Here is a 17,477-nt window from a genome sequence, read left to right on the forward strand (position 1 = left end):
ACAACGGCGTCTCCGGTAGCCCGAACCTCTTTGAGAAGTTAAGCCCCATATACCATAAACATGTAGCCTAGAGTAGGGCTGTGTGAAGCAATGGAGAGAGCTTTGTTGTTTCGAGCCTAGTACGAGTGCTTTGAAACTAAAGCTGGTGCCGAGGGAGTAAACAAGGCTTTGTGGAAGGAATTGCTTGCGCGTGTCATACTAGTAGCTGTATAGTGAACGGCAAGGGAATCCTAGAAAAAGGGCAAGCAGCAAGAGGCTAGCGTGAACGATGGAGAACCTTAAAAGGAAGGAACTCATTCAAACTTGTGAAGAGTTAAGCATTGATTTATGCCCCGCAATGCAAAAGCACGCAACTCTTGAGATCATGCGGGCAGATGGCTTACCGGCTGAGGAAGCCTATGAGGCCTTGGCTGAGATCAGAGGACGCTTTGAGTGTGAGCGCAAGAAGGTCGAAGAACGCCTTGAGCGCGAGGCAAGAGGATGCCTTGAAGCGCGAGGCAAAAGAAGGCCTAGCTCGCGAACCCGTCGACAGAAAAGGACGCCTTGCTCGCGAACTCGTCGACAGATAACAAGGCCTTGCTCGCGAACAAGCCAGTAGACAGGAGCAGCATGCTCGCGTATTGGAACAGTTGGAGCTTGAAGGGCTGCGGATGAGTTTCGAGAGGAATGAAATATTATCCGTGCTGTGTGAGACTAACGGTCGGCAGTCGAGAGACAGGCTACGGCCCTTCGTGATGACCGAGGATATGGCGAAATACCTTGGCGATTCCAAGCGCATCGTGGAGAAAAAGCGCATTGAACGGAATGGTTGGGCACAGGTCTTGGTAGCCCTTCATTCTAACTAAACGTCTGACATGACTAAAGACTCGTTAGACGATAGCATAGACAGCTATGATGGGATCAAAATTATTTTATTAAGTAAAAATGAGCTTTCCCCACTGGATCTCCTGAAAAACTATGATCGTGAAGATAGCAAGTCGTGCTTCTGTTTGCGCACCACTTTAAAGCCGACATTTTAAAATCGCTCGAAAATTCGGAAGGTTCGGATGGTCATGACAAGGAGGTAGAGTGCGTAGCTGTAGAGCATCCCTGCCAGTGCGGCATAGAAGAAGGCAGCTCGTACCTGGTAGAAGTAACTTCGCCTGCGAAATGGGAAGATGTCCCGCATTCACCAACTGAGGAGACCTGTCTACCTTCGCATACGGTATCCAAATCATCGGTAGATGCTATAACAGCGGTTTCGCCCACTGAGAGAGGAGCGAAGTTATCGGGAAGTGGATCTCCTAACTTGTCAAAAGCTGGCAGAGCTTCAGTGCGCGCCGGACAGCTAGTCCCGCTGGACATAATGAAAAGGGCCAGTGCCACCGCGATCGAAGTCAAAGAGGATAACACACCGTGTTGTGCAACCGCATTCAAAACAAAATGCAAAACCTGAAACTCAGTCAACGGAAGCTGACGCATATGGAGCTTGCGGACGCTGAGTTTTACGCTAGTGTTAGCCGACAACAATGCAAAACGAGTCTGGTGCTTTCGCACTGCTGCGAGCTTAGTGACAGTCCAGTAAGCAGCTTCAATGGCGGCAACACCGCAATTGAGTGCAAGGCAGACCGCCACTTGCGTCGGCTGAAAAGCATCAGAGCCGTGAGGAGAGCTGCCTACAAGAACTCGTACCAGGAGAGAACACTGGTTCGTCAGCGCCTGAAGAAGCTAAGGTGCTGGACGACAGTGGAGCACAGGACCTTCCAGAGGACATGGAGGTTGTAGACGTCATTTCATCCGAGATGGATGAGGACGAATGTGCACTAAGAGACGCTGAGAAAGAAGAGCGCAGTTTTGGGGACGTCAGTAACGGCATCAAAATGAAGCATGCGTCAGTTAGCACAGGTGAATCGGTCGACAATAGGAGTGATATTTTCAGAGAACAGGAATCGAGGTGACCCAGGCTACGGAAGCCACTTCTGCTTCCAAAGAAGAAGGAGTCTGCGCAACAGAAGAGTCACCGTAAAACGCATGTATAAGAAAGAGTGGTGCTGCCGAAAGGAGAGAAAGGGCAAACGCACCAAAAGAGCCTACCACCATCGGAAGCATCATAGTCGCCGGCAAAATGACAGCAGCAATGTCAATCGCGTTTTCAGCCCGATACTGTCATTAGATTCAGAGCCATAGACGTGTACGAGGGATCGCCATCGGATAAAAGAGCGAAGCACATAAGAGCGCAGAGGCAGACCGACCTGGGCAGTAAGATAAACTGCAAAAAGAAAGCAGACAAGCATTCGCGCGGGAAAGAATATCTAGAAAGGAAACCAAAATGAAAGAAAGAGCTGCCCGGGGAGCGAAAAAAACAAGAAGAGTGAGTAAGGTGAATCTTCCCGCGAGCGCACACAGACCACGAAGCGCAAGGACACCTACACTCATGCAGGCTGCCACTTTCCAGCACAGTCACGGAAGAAACCGCGGTGCCACAAGAAGTGGCAAGCACGCGCAGAAAAAACATGTTTCCACCGCAATAATGGAAGAAACCGCGGTCCCACTGGAAGTGGTAAACGCGCAGAGAAAACGCGTTTCCCCTCAATCACGAAAGAAACCGAGGTCGGAGCTGAAGTGGCAAGCGCACGCATAAAAAGCGCGTTTTCACCGGAATCACATAAGAAACCGCGGTCCCACTGGAAGCGCCAAGTGCGTGCCGAGAAAATGCATTTCCACCGCAATCACGAAAGAAATCGCGGTCCGACCGGAAGTGGCAAGAACCCGCAGACAAAACGCGATTCTACAGCAATCAAAGAAAAAACCGCGGTCCGAGCGGAAGCGGCAAGCGCGCGCATAGAAAACGCGTTTCCACCGGGATCACAAAAGAAAGCGCGGTCCTACTGGAAGCAGCAAGCGCGCGCAGAAAAACGTGTTTCCACCGCAATGACGAAAGAAACCGCGGTCCGACCGGAAGCGGCAAGCGCGCAGAGAAAACGCGTTTCCACCGGAATCACAGAAGGAACCGTGGTCCAACAGCAATAGGCAAGCGCGCGCAGAGAAAACGCATTTCACCACAATCATAGAAGAAACCGCTGTCCGACCAGAAGTGGCAAGCGCGCGCATAGAAAACGCGTTTCCACCGGAATCACAGAAGAAACCGCGGTCTCACTGGAAGCAGCAAGCGCGCGCAGAGAAAACGCGTTTCCCCGCAATCAGGGAAGAAATCTGGTCCCACTGGACGCGGCATGCGCGCGGACAGAAAACGCGTTTCCAACACAATCACGGAGGAAACCGCCGTTCCACCGGAAGCGGCAAAGGGCGTGGACGAAAACGCGTTTCCACCGCAATGACCGAAGAATCCGCGGTCCCACATAAGCGGCAAGCGCGCGCAGAGAAAACGCGTTTCCACCGCAATTACGAAGAAACCGCAGTCCGACCGGAAGTGGCAAGCGCGCTCAGAGAATATACGTTTCCATCGAAATGACGGAAGAAACCACGGTCCCACTGAGAGCGGCAAGAGCGCGCCGAGAAAATGCCTTTCTCCGCAATCACGGAAGAAACTGCGGTCCGACTGGAAGCGGCAAGCGCGCAGAGAAAATGCGTTTGCACCGCAATCACGAAAGAAAGCGTGGTACCACTCGAAGCGGCTAGCACGCGGAGAGAAAACTCGTTTCCACCACAATCACGGAGGAAACCGCCGTCCACCCGGAAGAGACAAAGTGCGTGGAGAGAAAACGCGTTTCCACCGCAATGACAGAAGAATCCGCGGTCCAACCGCCAGCGGCAAGCATGCGAAGAGAAAAGGCGTTTCCACCACAATGACGGAAGAATCTGCGGTCCCATTCGAAGCGGCAAGCGCGCGGAGAGAAAACGTGTTTCCACCGGAATCACGAAAGAAACCGCGGTCCCACCGCAAGCGACAAGCCTGCACAGAGAAAACGCGTTCCCACCGGGATCGCGCAAGTAGCCGTGGTCCCACCGGAAGCTGCAAGCGAGCAGGAGAAAACGCGTTAAAGCCACAATCACGGAAAAACCCGGGATCGCACTGGAAGCGGCAAGCGCGCGGAGTGAAAAAGAATTTACAGCGCAATCCCAGAAGAAACCGCCGTCCCACCAGAAGCGGCAAGCGCGCGCAGAGAAAAAGCGTTTCCACCGGAATCACGGAAGAAACCGCGGTCCCACTGGAAGCGGCAAGCGCGCTCAGAGAAAAAGCGTTTCCACCGGAATCACGGAAGAAACCGCGGTCCCACTGGGAGCGGCAAGCGCGCGCTGAGAAACCGCGCTGCCACCGTAAACACGAAAGAAACCGCGGTCCGACCAGAAGTGGCATGCGCGCGAAGAGATAACGCGTTTCCACGAGAATCAGGGAAGTAGCCGTGGTCCCATCGGAAGCGGCAAGCGCACGCCGAGAAAACGCTTTTTCACTGCAATCAGGGAAGAAACCGTGGTCCCAATGGAATCGGCAAGCGCGCGGAGTGAAAATGGGTTTACAGAGCAATCACAGAAGAAACCGCCGTCACACCGGAAGCCTCAAGCGCGTGCCGAGAAAACGCCTTTCCACCGGAAGCACGGAAGAAACCGCCGTCCCACTTGAAGCGGCAAGCCCGCGCAGAGAAAACGCGTTTCCACCGGAATCACAGAAGAAAGCGCGGTCCCACTGGAAGTAGCAAGCGAGCGCAGAGAAAACGCGTTTCCACCTCAGTCGCGGTAGAAACCGCGGTGCGACCGGAAGTGGCCAGCACGCGCACAGAAAACGCGTTGCCACCGCAATCACAAAAGGAACCGCGGTCAGACCGGAAGTGGCCAGTGCGCGCAGAGAAAACGCGTTTTGCACCGCAATGAGAGAAGGAACCGCTGTCCAAACGCAAGGTCCAGCGCGTGCAGAGAAAACGCGTTTCACCGCAATCACGGAAGAAAGCGCAGTCCCAACGGAAGCGGAAAGCGCGCGAAGAGAAAACGCGTTTCCACCACAATCACGGAAGAAACCGCGGTCCCACTGGAAGCGGCAAGCGCGCGCAGAGAAATCGCGTTTCAACCGGAATCGCAGAAGAAAGCGTGGTCCCACAGGAAGCAGCAAGCGCGAGCATAGAAAACGCGTTTCCACCGCAATCACGAAAGAAGCCACGGTCCGACCGGAGGTCACAAGCGCGTGCAGATAAAACGCGTTTCCACCGAAATTACGGAAGAAATCACGGTATCTCTGGAAGCAGCAAGCGCGTTTCCACCGCAATCACGAAAGAAACCGTCGTGTGACCGGAAGTGGCATGCGCGCGCAGAGAAAACGCTTTTCCACCGAAATCACGGAAGAAACCGCGGTCTAACCGGGAGTGGCAAGCGCGCGCTGAGGAAACGCGTTTGCACAAGAATCACACTGTAAAAAAAGTGTGTAAAATTACAGGCGTTTTTGCAGAAATTTACTGTTGCCGCACGGAAAAAATCTGTTACTGGAAAAAACAGAAAGGTGATCAATAAAAAAAACAGACATTTTTTGTTTTTGACCGCCGTGGTCTAGTCACGTGCGTCTCTATTAAGAAGTAAGCTACGAATAATGCACCTGAACACCTTAAAAAACATCCGTTTATTTTTTAAAGCCTAGAGTGTAGCAAACTAAATTTTTCGCACAACTAGTACTATGTGGTTGCTTTTGATGCGGAGCTGCACTTCGCAAGATGACTTTCGCATGAAGAGGGGCTTGGTGTCTTCGTGCATCGATTTATTCGTTTCATTTGGAAAGGTGAGTGAACAAACAATCTCTGCCACTTGATACAGACAGTGTGATTTGCTTTGTGTCACCGGTGGAAATCTCTAAACTATATTGTAGATGTTGCGTGCGATGGAGGTGGATTACTGTAGCGAAATATTAAGGCATGGGCACATAGCTCGCATCTCACTAAATAGCGGGAAAGCCCTAGCCCTGCGTAACTTTCATCCTCCGCCTTGCGGTTTCAAGCTGCCTACGCTCCGTAAACTGTTCATGGTGAAGGTGCAGCTTTGACACGCAGTTAAAAGTTAAAACGAACAGGACGAGCGCTCACGCGCGAATCACTTGCCGCCGCGGACGCCGCCGTAGCGGCAAGCGTCGTGTGTCTATTCCATATTTCATTGTGCTAGCTTCTAAATCGTGCCGCGGCCTCGCTACCGCAACCACGCAGCCCTTAATTTTCATCGCATTCACGATAGCATCTAAAGGCTATCTGAAATCTTTGCAGCGTGTTTTAACGTGGTGTGTGCGTTAAATTTGAGATCTGCCAGGGCTCGGGTTCTCGCTTGAGCTTCGACTCGCGGCATTGGCCGCCGCGCCAACTGTCGTCATTCGGCCGGCGCACCGGCCACTCGCGCGAGCCGAACCAGTCTCGCGAGATTCCAGCCCTGCGCCAGCTTGTCGTTTCGAATGCAGCGGCATCGCATCTTGCTCACGCGGAGCTACGGCTGAGCGGAGGCCGTTCGGCTCACGGTATCTTTGAACTCACGAGTGTTCAGACTCTGCATGCGTACGCGAACTTTCTCGAGTAAACAAAGCTGCGGTCTTGGCCCTTGCCTAGCTGTCGACAAGCAACGTCGACCCGGAGGTGGATCGTTCGTTTCCAGCTTTGCGGTTGCTACGCGGCCTGCGCTCCCCCGTGTATTGCGGTGGAGCATGTCTTCGCCTCAGTAGGCTCGGCGGCCTGGTCGCCGCCGCTGTATCGGCATAAGCGTCAAATAGATTCCACACGGCTTTTGCTATGGCTGTGAAATATAATCTGAAAATTTTAATGTTGAATATGCTGTTTGATCTGTTTGTCGGCTAATGCGACTACCATATTGGACTATATCACGTATTACGGACAGTTCTGGACGGTGAGATGCATGTTATGCGGGGAACGGGTCGTCGGTCACCCGCACGTGTCAGTTCTCTTCGGAGGCTGGCGCAGAAATGCAAACGGCGTAGATGCTTGACAGCATGCTTAAATTACAATGAAATGAACACTACCTGAACTCGAGGTAGTAAAGGACTAAATACTGACACTTAATTACCGACCCTTAATTAGCGATAAACAATTAGTGAATAAAATGGCTATAAATGCTCCGAATGTAATCAGACGAACGGTATTTGACCTGGAGGTAGTAAAGGAGAAATGGTGACCTCTGATAAGTGACCCTTCATTAGTCAAAAGCAATTAGGGAATTAAATTACCAGAAAATCAACCAAATCAACAGTACTTGAACTTGACATAATAATTTAACAATTAGTAGTACCTGACTAGTGACTGCTAATTAGTGAAGAGTAATTAGTGACTTAAATAACCAAAATTCTCCGAATGTAATCAAATTAACAGTACTTGAACTGGACATTGCAGAGAACTAAATATACTTGTATTGAATAAAACTGATTACTTATAATCAGTTTTGGTCCAGTTTGGCTGAGGTCAATTTTTGGGTGAACCATGCTGAAATTTGGCGGTGGCCCGGGCACCAAATTCCAAGTTAACTCATGTTCGGGTCATGGTTGCCCTTGTTATGGCTATCATGTATAGGCACAGTGTCATCACTATGCTTGGCTAACTGTTATAGTGTTCCTATGCAGCTGCTGCTATGCAGCTGCTTCACAAGTAAGCAAGAGCAGAATTTTCTTGGGGTAGGAACCTCCGGATTAGTGCTTTTGCACTATAAAACTGGCAGAAATGCATTCACAACCTGAGCGGAAGGCTCCCGGCCTTTGTAAAGTAGTAGATACTAACTTAAGGCATCCGCAATCACGCTGCAGCTCAGTCAAGAGAGCCTGTAACTAAGCCAAAATAAAACCGCAATCATCACGCACTAGTGCATGGCCGCAGTATTCAAAGCAAATGCGACGATAGAAGTACAACGTGGACTAGCTAACACTGATCATCCATTTACTTTGCGTGACAGATGCATATATCAGAGAACAAGCCTAAATAGCAGCTCCTATGTAAGGCACTGTTTCGGTTTCAGTATAAAAAAAGAAAACGACTTCTACCATGTTCAGGACAGGTGTGTTCAAGCTTATGTATTCAAATGCATGCTGTTCACAGTACAAATTAGTATCTACGGTGCTGCTATACTAATTGGTTGAAAGTCAGCATGCGAGGCGTCTCCCAATTAATGATTGATCAGAAATTGTTCTTTTAGTTACTGCGCCAGCAGTTACAAGTGCAATGGCTATGAGGCTCCAAGATATCATCGAAGATTACATGACAAGCAGAGCAGCTCTGTTCCCAAATATTCCATTGAGGCCAAAACACCATTACCATCTTCACTATCCAATGCTTATTATGCAGTTTAGTCCCCTGATCAGATTGTGGACAATGCGATGCGAGAGCAAACACAGCTACTTCAAGAAATGTGCTAGAAATTGTCAAAATTTCAAGAATTTGACGTTGACTTTATCTCAGCGGCATCAGCTTTTCCAAGCTTACAAGAACACAGGAAGCAGTACTGACGTTCTCGACAATGCATCTACTTTCATGATCAGCCTTTGCAGTCCTGAAATTCAGAACGAAGTTCGGGAAGTTGTTTCTGATGAAGGGGAAATTTTCTCAACACAGCAAGCAACTATTCGGGGTCTGTTGTATGAGTGCAAAATGCTAGTTGTAATGTCACGGCAGAATGGCGAACTAAAGTTTGGGGAAATACAGCTGATCCTGTCGAAAGATGCCCGGCATTTTTTTCTTGTAAAAACTTTTAGTACATCGTATGAACCAGGAATGCAGTATTTTAACATCTTAAGTAATGACGGTCCAATCAAGTGCATTTAGCTCGACAGCTTGCTTGACAACACACCATTAATCCAGTACAACCTTGCCCGCTGCAGTTATCCTGTTTTTGTTTTGAAGCATGGATTACTTGATGGAGTTTGAACTGTGTTTCAGATTGCTGCAATGGAGTTGGAACAACGAATTTCCAACTGGCTGCCAGCCCTGGACAAGGAGATTGTAGAGCTGACAGTCCAGAAGCTGCAGCAATGTGGTGTAGAGTCCCTGGAACATCTGAAGTATGTGGTTGAAGAGGATTTGCAATTTTTAAAGCCCATCAGCAGAAGGATTCTTCTTGAAAGGTTTCACTCAGCGGCTACGCCCAACCCACCAGTGTCACTTTCTCCCAACGACATTCAATCGCCTACAAGCACACAGTGTGCAAGCTTTTCTACACCTTGGGAGGTTTTCCCACCACAGCTTATGAAGGCTTGCCAAGAAGGGAAGCGTCCAGTAAAGAGCGACTTGAATGAAATGGTACGACTTGTGAGTGACCATATTCTTGCCATAAACAGGAAGCCAGGTCGCAAGATCTTGAGGGCCATCGCAGCTGAAATTGTGAGCCATTACCCGAAGACATTCGAGGACACCCTAAATGGGGCAGTAATTGGCTCGGGTATTGAGACACTCTTGTGGAAACTTGAAAACTGTGTTAACAACAAACGAAGGCCAAGCTCTGAGCAGCCACATCAGTTCGAACCGGACGATGAACTGGACTTGAGTGTCAAACGAGTGAATATTCAGAGAGACTCATATGGGTGTGTGGCATGGCAGCCAAAGCTTCCATCTGAGGAGACTGCTGACTCACAGGAGAAGAAAAAAGACGACTTGCTGTCGCAGTTCAGGCTTGCGTTTCCAGATGAGACCATGGTTGCACAGCTCATGTCAGAGACTTATGCATCACAACGTCAGCTTATCAATGCATCCAAAAATATTCGAGACATTGAGCGAAGCTGGCCATTTCTGTTTCAGGCAAAGCACCTGACCAACCACGTAAACATCTTGCTAGGCTCAAATGTTACAAAGACTTTCGATGACCGACTAAAGACTGTTGGACGGCAAGTTTTTCGTTACGCACACAGCCAAGTAAAAAAAGAATGTGTGAAGTCTTGTCTCCAAGAAATAGAAGCTGCCAAAACTAACAGGAAGTCAATGGCAGTTGAATACGGAGCCATGCCACTACTACTGCTCGCAATCTTCAGAAGACAAAGAGCTGTTTTACAAGCTAACAGAGGTAAAAACTGATAAATGTAGTTTGCATTATTTCCTTGCAGTCGTCGCACGTTAATGCACAATGTGAAGTGTCCCATTAATTTATTCCTCCCAATAATCAATTCAGCACTGCCTTTTATAACAGTAGTGCAGTGATTGTTTTACCCACGTCTCTAACATTTGTACTGAGATAACAGAAAAATCTGGAAGTTTTATGTCAACCTTGCCCATAAACAAAAATTTATCCTCAAAGCCAGCAGACTTGCTGCGGTGTGTTTTAGCGTGCGACGCAATGGTAACTCATATTTAAGTGAAATGGCGTCTGTGTTGAGGACTTAAGGCAACATTTTTCTTTTATTACATGCCATTGACTGATCCTAATGCTAATGCACATGTGAATTGGATTTTTCATATAAGGAGATGGCCAGCGACGATGACTTGGGGGATCTGCCAAGCTGTCCTTTCATCTGCGTGAAAGGTAAGATACTGATGACTGACTAAAGGGGCAGTTCTTAAAAAAATTGCTGAAAAAATGCACTAAATGGTGCTACCTTGTCCGAAATGCAAATCTTTATTTTATTAGACAAATGTATGCAATTTATTAAAATACACTTCCCGCTGATTGAAATGCTTAATGAGTATTGCTGGCTCGATGTGCCTATCATATATAGGTCAATGCAATCTTCGTCGTTATCCCTTCCTCGTTATTCACTTATCCTCCTAAACCTAATGGTGATGGACCCACCCCTCTGAATAAAGACTTTACGTGTAACTGAAAGACATAATAAAAAAAGGACAAAGCGAATAATAATGCTTCCTTCCAACTCTTTTCCAGGATGGACTTTTCTCACTGCTAATTCATACACAATCTGCGTGGACACCCATCCAGTGCTTCATGCATCGAAGCCAGACGAGGCCTTCAAGCTGCTGTTCTTTGCCCATTTTGCTTTTAACATCCAGTACCAGAAGGAGACGAGCCTGTGCTTGGAATTCACACAGAGGTAAGAACTGAAGCCAATGTTCACTCACCTGTACACTTGCCTGACGTCACAGCACGCCCTGTGCAAATGCATACTGCAGTCTGCCAATCTTCCAGAACCTTATTTAGAAAAGCGGTTACTACGCTGCTAAACTGAGTGTACGCGAAGAAAATGCACTTCAACTGAAAAGCTTTTTGAACAGTGTGCGTGTTCATCGAGAATATCATACTGTCAATGAAGTTTGCTTATAGAGGTGAAAGTTGGCATTTCTTCAGTTTGGCATTGAACTAGCACTGGGACGCAATAATGCTAAAGATATTTGGTAGTGTGCTGTAGTATAGGAGCAGCAGCGAAGAAAATTTGCTTTAAGGTAGGGAGATTTAGCAACATTGTAGTACAAGAAATTAATAATTGATTTACCATTGACTGACGTAATAACATGCCCTCATTATCCAGTCTCATTTTTGAAAATATGTGTCAAACAGCGAGACGTCATAAAGAAACCTTTTATCTCTATAGTTAACAGTACAGCAGCAGCTTGGGATCACGCCTGTGTGCTGTCTATTAGTTCTGCTGGAAGGCTAATGCAAGAGCATACAGACAAGGATGCATTCTAGTAAATGTGGAGGTCTGAGATCAGGTATTTTGTTTGTTTTGTTATAATAAAGCACAACACCAAAAACAAAGCAAGTGACAAGCACGCAACTGTATTATAAACGTTAATTTTTTTTTTTAACCTTTGCAGCCTTCTATTTTAAAAAGTGTGAGAAATGCGCCGGTGCTTTCTATTGTGCTGGATTGTACTGCAAAGTGGACATTATGTACCTCATAAGGATGAATAATTAGACGATTAATCAGCTTAAATTAGCTAACAAACTTTACTATTTCTGCTTTTTAAAGGGAAGGTTGTATTGCAAAATTTATCTGGCAACATCGAAGGTTAAGCTTATTTTTAAATTTTGTTACTCGGCAATGTATTTCGAAGTATCGAAGGAAACCTTGTTCAATTGGCTGGCCCACTTTACCTATCTATACAATGCCGTAACTGCGCATCGTATTCTTGCCGAAATCTAGTTAACTTATACATCATAAAAATACACTAACTGTGCCTGTACTTGCTGCATGCATTAGAAGTGTGAGAAGCGATTTTTCTATGAATATGCAATGGTGGAAAGCTGACTCAACGAGCTTTCGTATGTGTATTTTTGTTGGTCGATGTCTGGAATGATACTGCCATTTAGGAGTATTTAAAAACAGCTCATATTCAAAGTTGACGACCATCAATTTTGCAACATAACCTACCTTGCTTCTGAGATGAAAAATAGAAAAGTCAGTCAAAGTTAATTATGTAACTACAGATACATTTGAGGCACCTAATGTCTGCCTTGCTGTACAGTCCAGCTCAAAAGACCACACCGACGTAGCTAAGTATTTAAAACATATCTTCAAAAGTGACAAAAATCACCCTGTATATAAAATATCAATCGGAAGGAAAAAAATGTCTCTCCCGCTCTTTTTCTGCCGCATCTCACACACACACACTTAAGGTAATGGAATCGGGGTACGGATTTCAGGCTGTTTTTTATGAGAGAGGGGTGCGTCCTGACATGGCAAACCGTTGTAGCAAGGTAGGCAAAAGAGACCTAACGTTTTATTAAAGCACGTTTCTCCTTGTTTTATCCGTTCAATCCTCCTCCATTCATAGGGCCACATGTACTGTAGTGGCTATGAGTTCCTAGGGCGCATAAGCTACGAACTAGTCCGACACTTTTATCATTACCCACTGAATCAAAACCTCACTTGTGGAGATGAAAGTCGATCTCAAGTAATTCAATATGTGGTAGGAAAATGAGGTGATCACTGAGAAGCAAGGTGCTTAAATGACTTCAGTAGCATCCTAGATACTTCTGTTTCCAATGGTACCTGTATGACCGGAAACTCCAACACATGCCTCGTAAACAATGACATTGTAGAAGCATCGTATGCTCTTTCCGCCCAGCACTGCCTGTGAGTCATGTTGATCTGTGGTTGTTGATAAAACGAATCTTGCTACATTATCGCTATGAGGAGCTTGAAAAGAAGGTTTGAGCAGCAAAGTGATGCCTCACAAAGCTAGAGTTTTATTTCTGGGTGGGAACAGGTAAGATATTAGTGTTTTTTTTTACTTAGCTTTTACCCCTCACAACGTAGCGGATCATATATGAGACCTGATTTTTTTAACACATCCGCCCTTGTCAGAGTGGTTGTGCAAGTGTAGAACGAATATATTTTTGTGTTTCAACTATAAAAATTAAGTTTTTGTGCCTGGTCGTTAGTGATAGCTCGTGGCTCTTTGTTTCAGGGCTCTTGCAGGTATTAATCCTGCAAGAGGAACAAAGGTGCAAAAGAATGGCGGGAAGCAGCACTGCCTGTCACCAAGAGTGGCTGCACTCGCAACGGCTTTGAAAGACTATGACCTTTAGATTTTTAGTTTCTGTTGCTTGTGTTGTATAACATTTTATTATGTTGGGCTCAGAAATAGTCTTCGAGCTATAGAAGACTGCTGATGCTGATGTGACTTTCGATTTAATAAAGTGTTCATTCATATCAAGCTGCTTGGCTTTTGGTTCTCAGGCAATGCTATACTGATGAAAATCAGTGTTGTGCAAACGTTTCATATTTAAATATTCTTAAATTACTTCACGCAACTTCCCTCGAGCAACGAATTATGTGATATCACACTTTCATTGGCATAAACGACGCAAAGATCGTATTTGTAATTTAATCAGCCCTTGTGCTTGCACAGAAACCGTATTTTGTGCGGGGAAAAAAATTGTAATAAAAGAACAACTAATATAAACAGAACATTGCAAGAATTTCAAATATATTTTCTGCAAACCAAAAAGAAAATTGTGTGTAAATTAACAGGGCAGCCAAAAACAGACAACTAAACTCAATTTGCAGTCACAGATTTTCTGTACATGATAGAAAAGAAACATTGTAAAATAACAGAATAACTGAAAACAGAAAAGTGAATTTCACAGATTTTCTGTACATGACAGAAAAGAAACACTGTAAAATAACAGAATAACTGAAAACAGAAAAATGAATTTCACAGACATTTTACAAGCTTTCAGTAAATAATGAGAAAGAAAAACCTGAAAATCACAGACTTGCTTTGAAACAGAAAATGAAATTTCACAGAAATTTTACAGGGATTTTCGGTAAATGATAAAAATCTAACATTGTAAAATAACCGAAAAACTGAAAAACGGAAAACAGAACTGTACAGACATTTTCTGGCAGGACAGCTGCCAGAAAATGTCTGTTTTTTTTGGAAAAAATTTTTTACAGTGCACGGAAGGAGCCGTGGACCCATCAGAAGCGGCAAGCGCGTGAAGAGAAAACCCGTTTCCACTGCAATCAGTGAAGAAACCGTGGTCCCACTGTAGGCGCCAAAGGCGCAGAGTGAAAATGGGTTTACAGCGCAATCACAGAAGAAACCGCCGTGCCACCGGAAGCGGCAAACGCGTGCCGAGAAAATGCGTTTCCACCGGAAGCACGGAAGAAACCGCGGTCCCATTGGAAGCGGCAAGCGAGCGCAGAGAAGTCGCGTTTCCACCTGAATCACAGAAGAAAGCGTGGTCCCACTGGAAGCAGCAAGCGCGCGCAGAGAAAACACGTTTCCACCGCAATCACGAAAGAAGCCACGGTCCAACAGGATGTGGCAAGCGCGCGCAGAGAAAACGCGTTTGTACCGCAATCACAGAAGAAACTGCTGTGCGACCGGAAGTGGAAAGCGCGCGCATAGAAAAAGCGTTTCCCCCAGAATCACAGAAGAAACCGCGGTCCCACTAGAAGCAGCAAGTGCGCGAAGAGAAAAGGCGTTTCCACCGCAATCACGGAAGAAACCGTGGTTCCACTGGAAGCGGCAAACGCGCACAGAGAAAACGCGTTTCCAGTGCAATCACGGAAGAAACCGCGGTCCAACCGCAAGTGGCAAGGGCGCGCAGAGAAAACGCGTTTCCCCGCAATCAGGGAAGAAATCTATTCCCACTGGACGCGGCATGCGCGCGGACAGGAAACGCGTTTCCATCACAATCACGGAGGAAACCGCCACCCCACCGGAAGCGGCAAAGGGCGTGGACAGAAAACGCGCTTCCACCGCAATGACCGAAGAATCCGCGGTCCCACATAAGCGGCAAGCGCAGACAGAAAATACACGTTTCCATCGAAATGACGGAAGAAACCACGGTCCCACTGAGAGCGGCAAGAACGCGCAGAGAAAATGCGTTTCACCGCAATCACGGAAGAAAGCGTGGTACCACTCGAAGCGGCTGGAGCGCGGAGAGAAAACGCGTTTCCACCACAATCACGGAGGAAACCGCCGACCCACCCGAAGAGGCAAAGCGCGTGGAGAGAAAACGCGTTTCCACCGCAATAACAGAAGAATCTGCGGTCCCACCGCAAGCAGCAAGCATGCGAAGAGAATACGCGTTTCCACCGCAATCATGGAAGAAACCGCGGTGCCATCGCAAGCAGCAAGCGCGCCCAGAGAAAACGCGTTTCCACCACAACGACGGAAGAATCTGCGGTCCCATTGGAAGCGGCAAGCTCGCGGAGAGAAAACGCGTTTCCACCGGAATCACCGAAAAAACCGTGGTCCCACCTCAAGCGACAAGCTTGCAGAGAGAAAACGCTTTTCCACCGGAATCACGCAAGTAGCCGTGGTCCCACAGGAAGCGGCAAGCGAGCAGGAGAAAACGCGTTTCCGCCACAATCACGAAAGAAACCAGGGTCGCACCGGAAGCGGCAAGTGCGCGCTGAGGAAGCATGTTTCTACCACAACCGAGGAAGAAACCGCGGTCCCACTGGGAGCGGCAAGCGCGCGGAGTGAAAATGGTTTTACAGGGCAATCACAGAAGAAACCGCCGTCCGACCGGAAGCCGCAAGTGCGCGCAGAGAAAACGCGTTTTCCCCGGAATCACGGAAGAAATCTCGGTCCCAATGGAAGCAGCAAGCGCGCGCAGATAAAATGCGTTTCCACCATAATCACAGAAGGAACCGCGGTCCAACCGCAAGCGGCAAGCGCGCGCAGATAAAACGCGTTTCCACCGCAATCACAGCAGAAACCGCTGTCCGATCTTGAGTGGCAAGATCGCGCATAGAAAACGCGTTTCCACCGGAATCACAGAAGAAACCGCGGTCCCACTCGAAGCAGCAAGCGAGCGCAGAGAAAAACGCGTTTCCACGGCAGTCACGATAGAAACCGCGCTGCGACCGGAAGTGGCCAGCACGCGCAGAGAAAACGCGTTTCCACCGCAATCACAAAAGGAACCGCGGTCCGACCGGAAGCGGCAAGCGCGCTCAGGGAAAACGCGTTTCCACCGAAATGACGGAAGAAACCACGGTCCCTCTGGGAGCAGCAAGCGCGTTTCCACCGCAATCACGAAAAAAACCGCCGTGTGACCGGGAGTGGCAAGCGCGCGCAGAGAAAACGCGTTTCCACCGGAATGAGAGAATGAACCGCGGTCCAAACGCAAGGTCCAGCGCGCGCAGAGAAAACGCGTTTCACCGCAATCACGGAAGAAAGCACGGTCCCAACGGAAGCGGCAAGCGCTCGAAGAGAAAACGCGTTTCCACCTCAATCACGGCAGAAACCGCGGTCCGACCAGAAGTGGCATGCGCGCGAAGAGAAAACACCGTTTCCACGAGAATCACGGAAGTAGCCGTGGTCCCATCGGAAGCGGCAAGCGCATGCCGAGAAAACGCTTTTCCACTGCAATCAGGGAAGAAACCGTGGTCCCAATGGAATCGGCATGCGCGCGGAGTGAAAATGGGTTTACAGAGCAATCGCAGAAGAAACCGACGTCCCACCGGAAGCCGCAAGCGCGAGCCGCGAAAACGCATTTCCACCGGAAGCACGGCAGAAACCGCCGTCCCACTGGAAGCAGAAAGCGCGCGCAGAGAAAACACGTTTCCACCGCAGTCACGGTAGAAACCGCGGTGCGACCGGAAGTGGCCAGCACGCGCACAGAAAACGCGTTGCCACCGCAATCACAAAAGGAACCGCGGTCAGACCGGAAGTGGCCAGTGCGCGCAGAGAAAACGCGTTTTGCACCGCAATGAGAGAAGGAACCGCTGTCCAAACGCAAGGTCCAGCGCGTGCAGAGAAAACGCGTTTCACCGCAATCACGGAAGAAAGCGCAGTCCCAACGGAAGCGGAAAGCGCGCGAAGAGAAAACGCGTTTCCACCACAATCACGGAAGAAACCGCGGTCCCACTGGAAGCGGCAAGCGCGCGCAGAGAAATCGCGTTTCAACCGGAATCGCAGAAGAAAGCGTGGTCCCACAGGAAGCAGCAAGCGCGAGCATAGAAAACGCGTTTCCACCGCAATCACGAAAGAAGCCACGGTCCGACCGGAGGTCACAAGCGCGTGCAGATAAAACGCGTTTCCACCGAAATTACGGAAGAAATCACGGTATCTCTGGAAGCAGCAAGCGCGTTTCCACCGCAATCACGAAAGAAACCGTCGTGTGACCGGAAGTGGCATGCGCGCGCAGAGAAAACGCTTTTCCACCGAAAT

General features: G+C 48.2%; 1 protein-coding gene across 1 annotated transcript; it reads left to right on the plus strand.

The window, feature by feature from the left end:
- The first annotated feature begins 5,650 nt into the window (after window positions 1-5,650).
- On the plus strand, window positions 5,651-13,502 carry LOC144115828 (uncharacterized). Its single transcript, XM_077650329.1, has 4 exons — window positions 5,651-5,701; window positions 10,350-10,410; window positions 10,768-10,933; window positions 13,254-13,502. The coding sequence occupies exons 2-4, from the start codon at window positions 10,353-10,355 to the stop codon at window positions 13,372-13,374; spliced, it is 345 nt and encodes a 114-aa protein (XP_077506455.1). The 5' UTR covers window positions 5,651-5,701; window positions 10,350-10,352; the 3' UTR covers window positions 13,375-13,502.
- Window positions 13,503-17,477: the final 3,975 nt, after the last annotated feature.

This window comes from Amblyomma americanum, chromosome 1, assembly GCF_052857255.1.
Source record: "Amblyomma americanum isolate KBUSLIRL-KWMA chromosome 1, ASM5285725v1, whole genome shotgun sequence".
Taxonomy (NCBI): domain Eukaryota; kingdom Metazoa; phylum Arthropoda; class Arachnida; order Ixodida; family Ixodidae; genus Amblyomma; species Amblyomma americanum.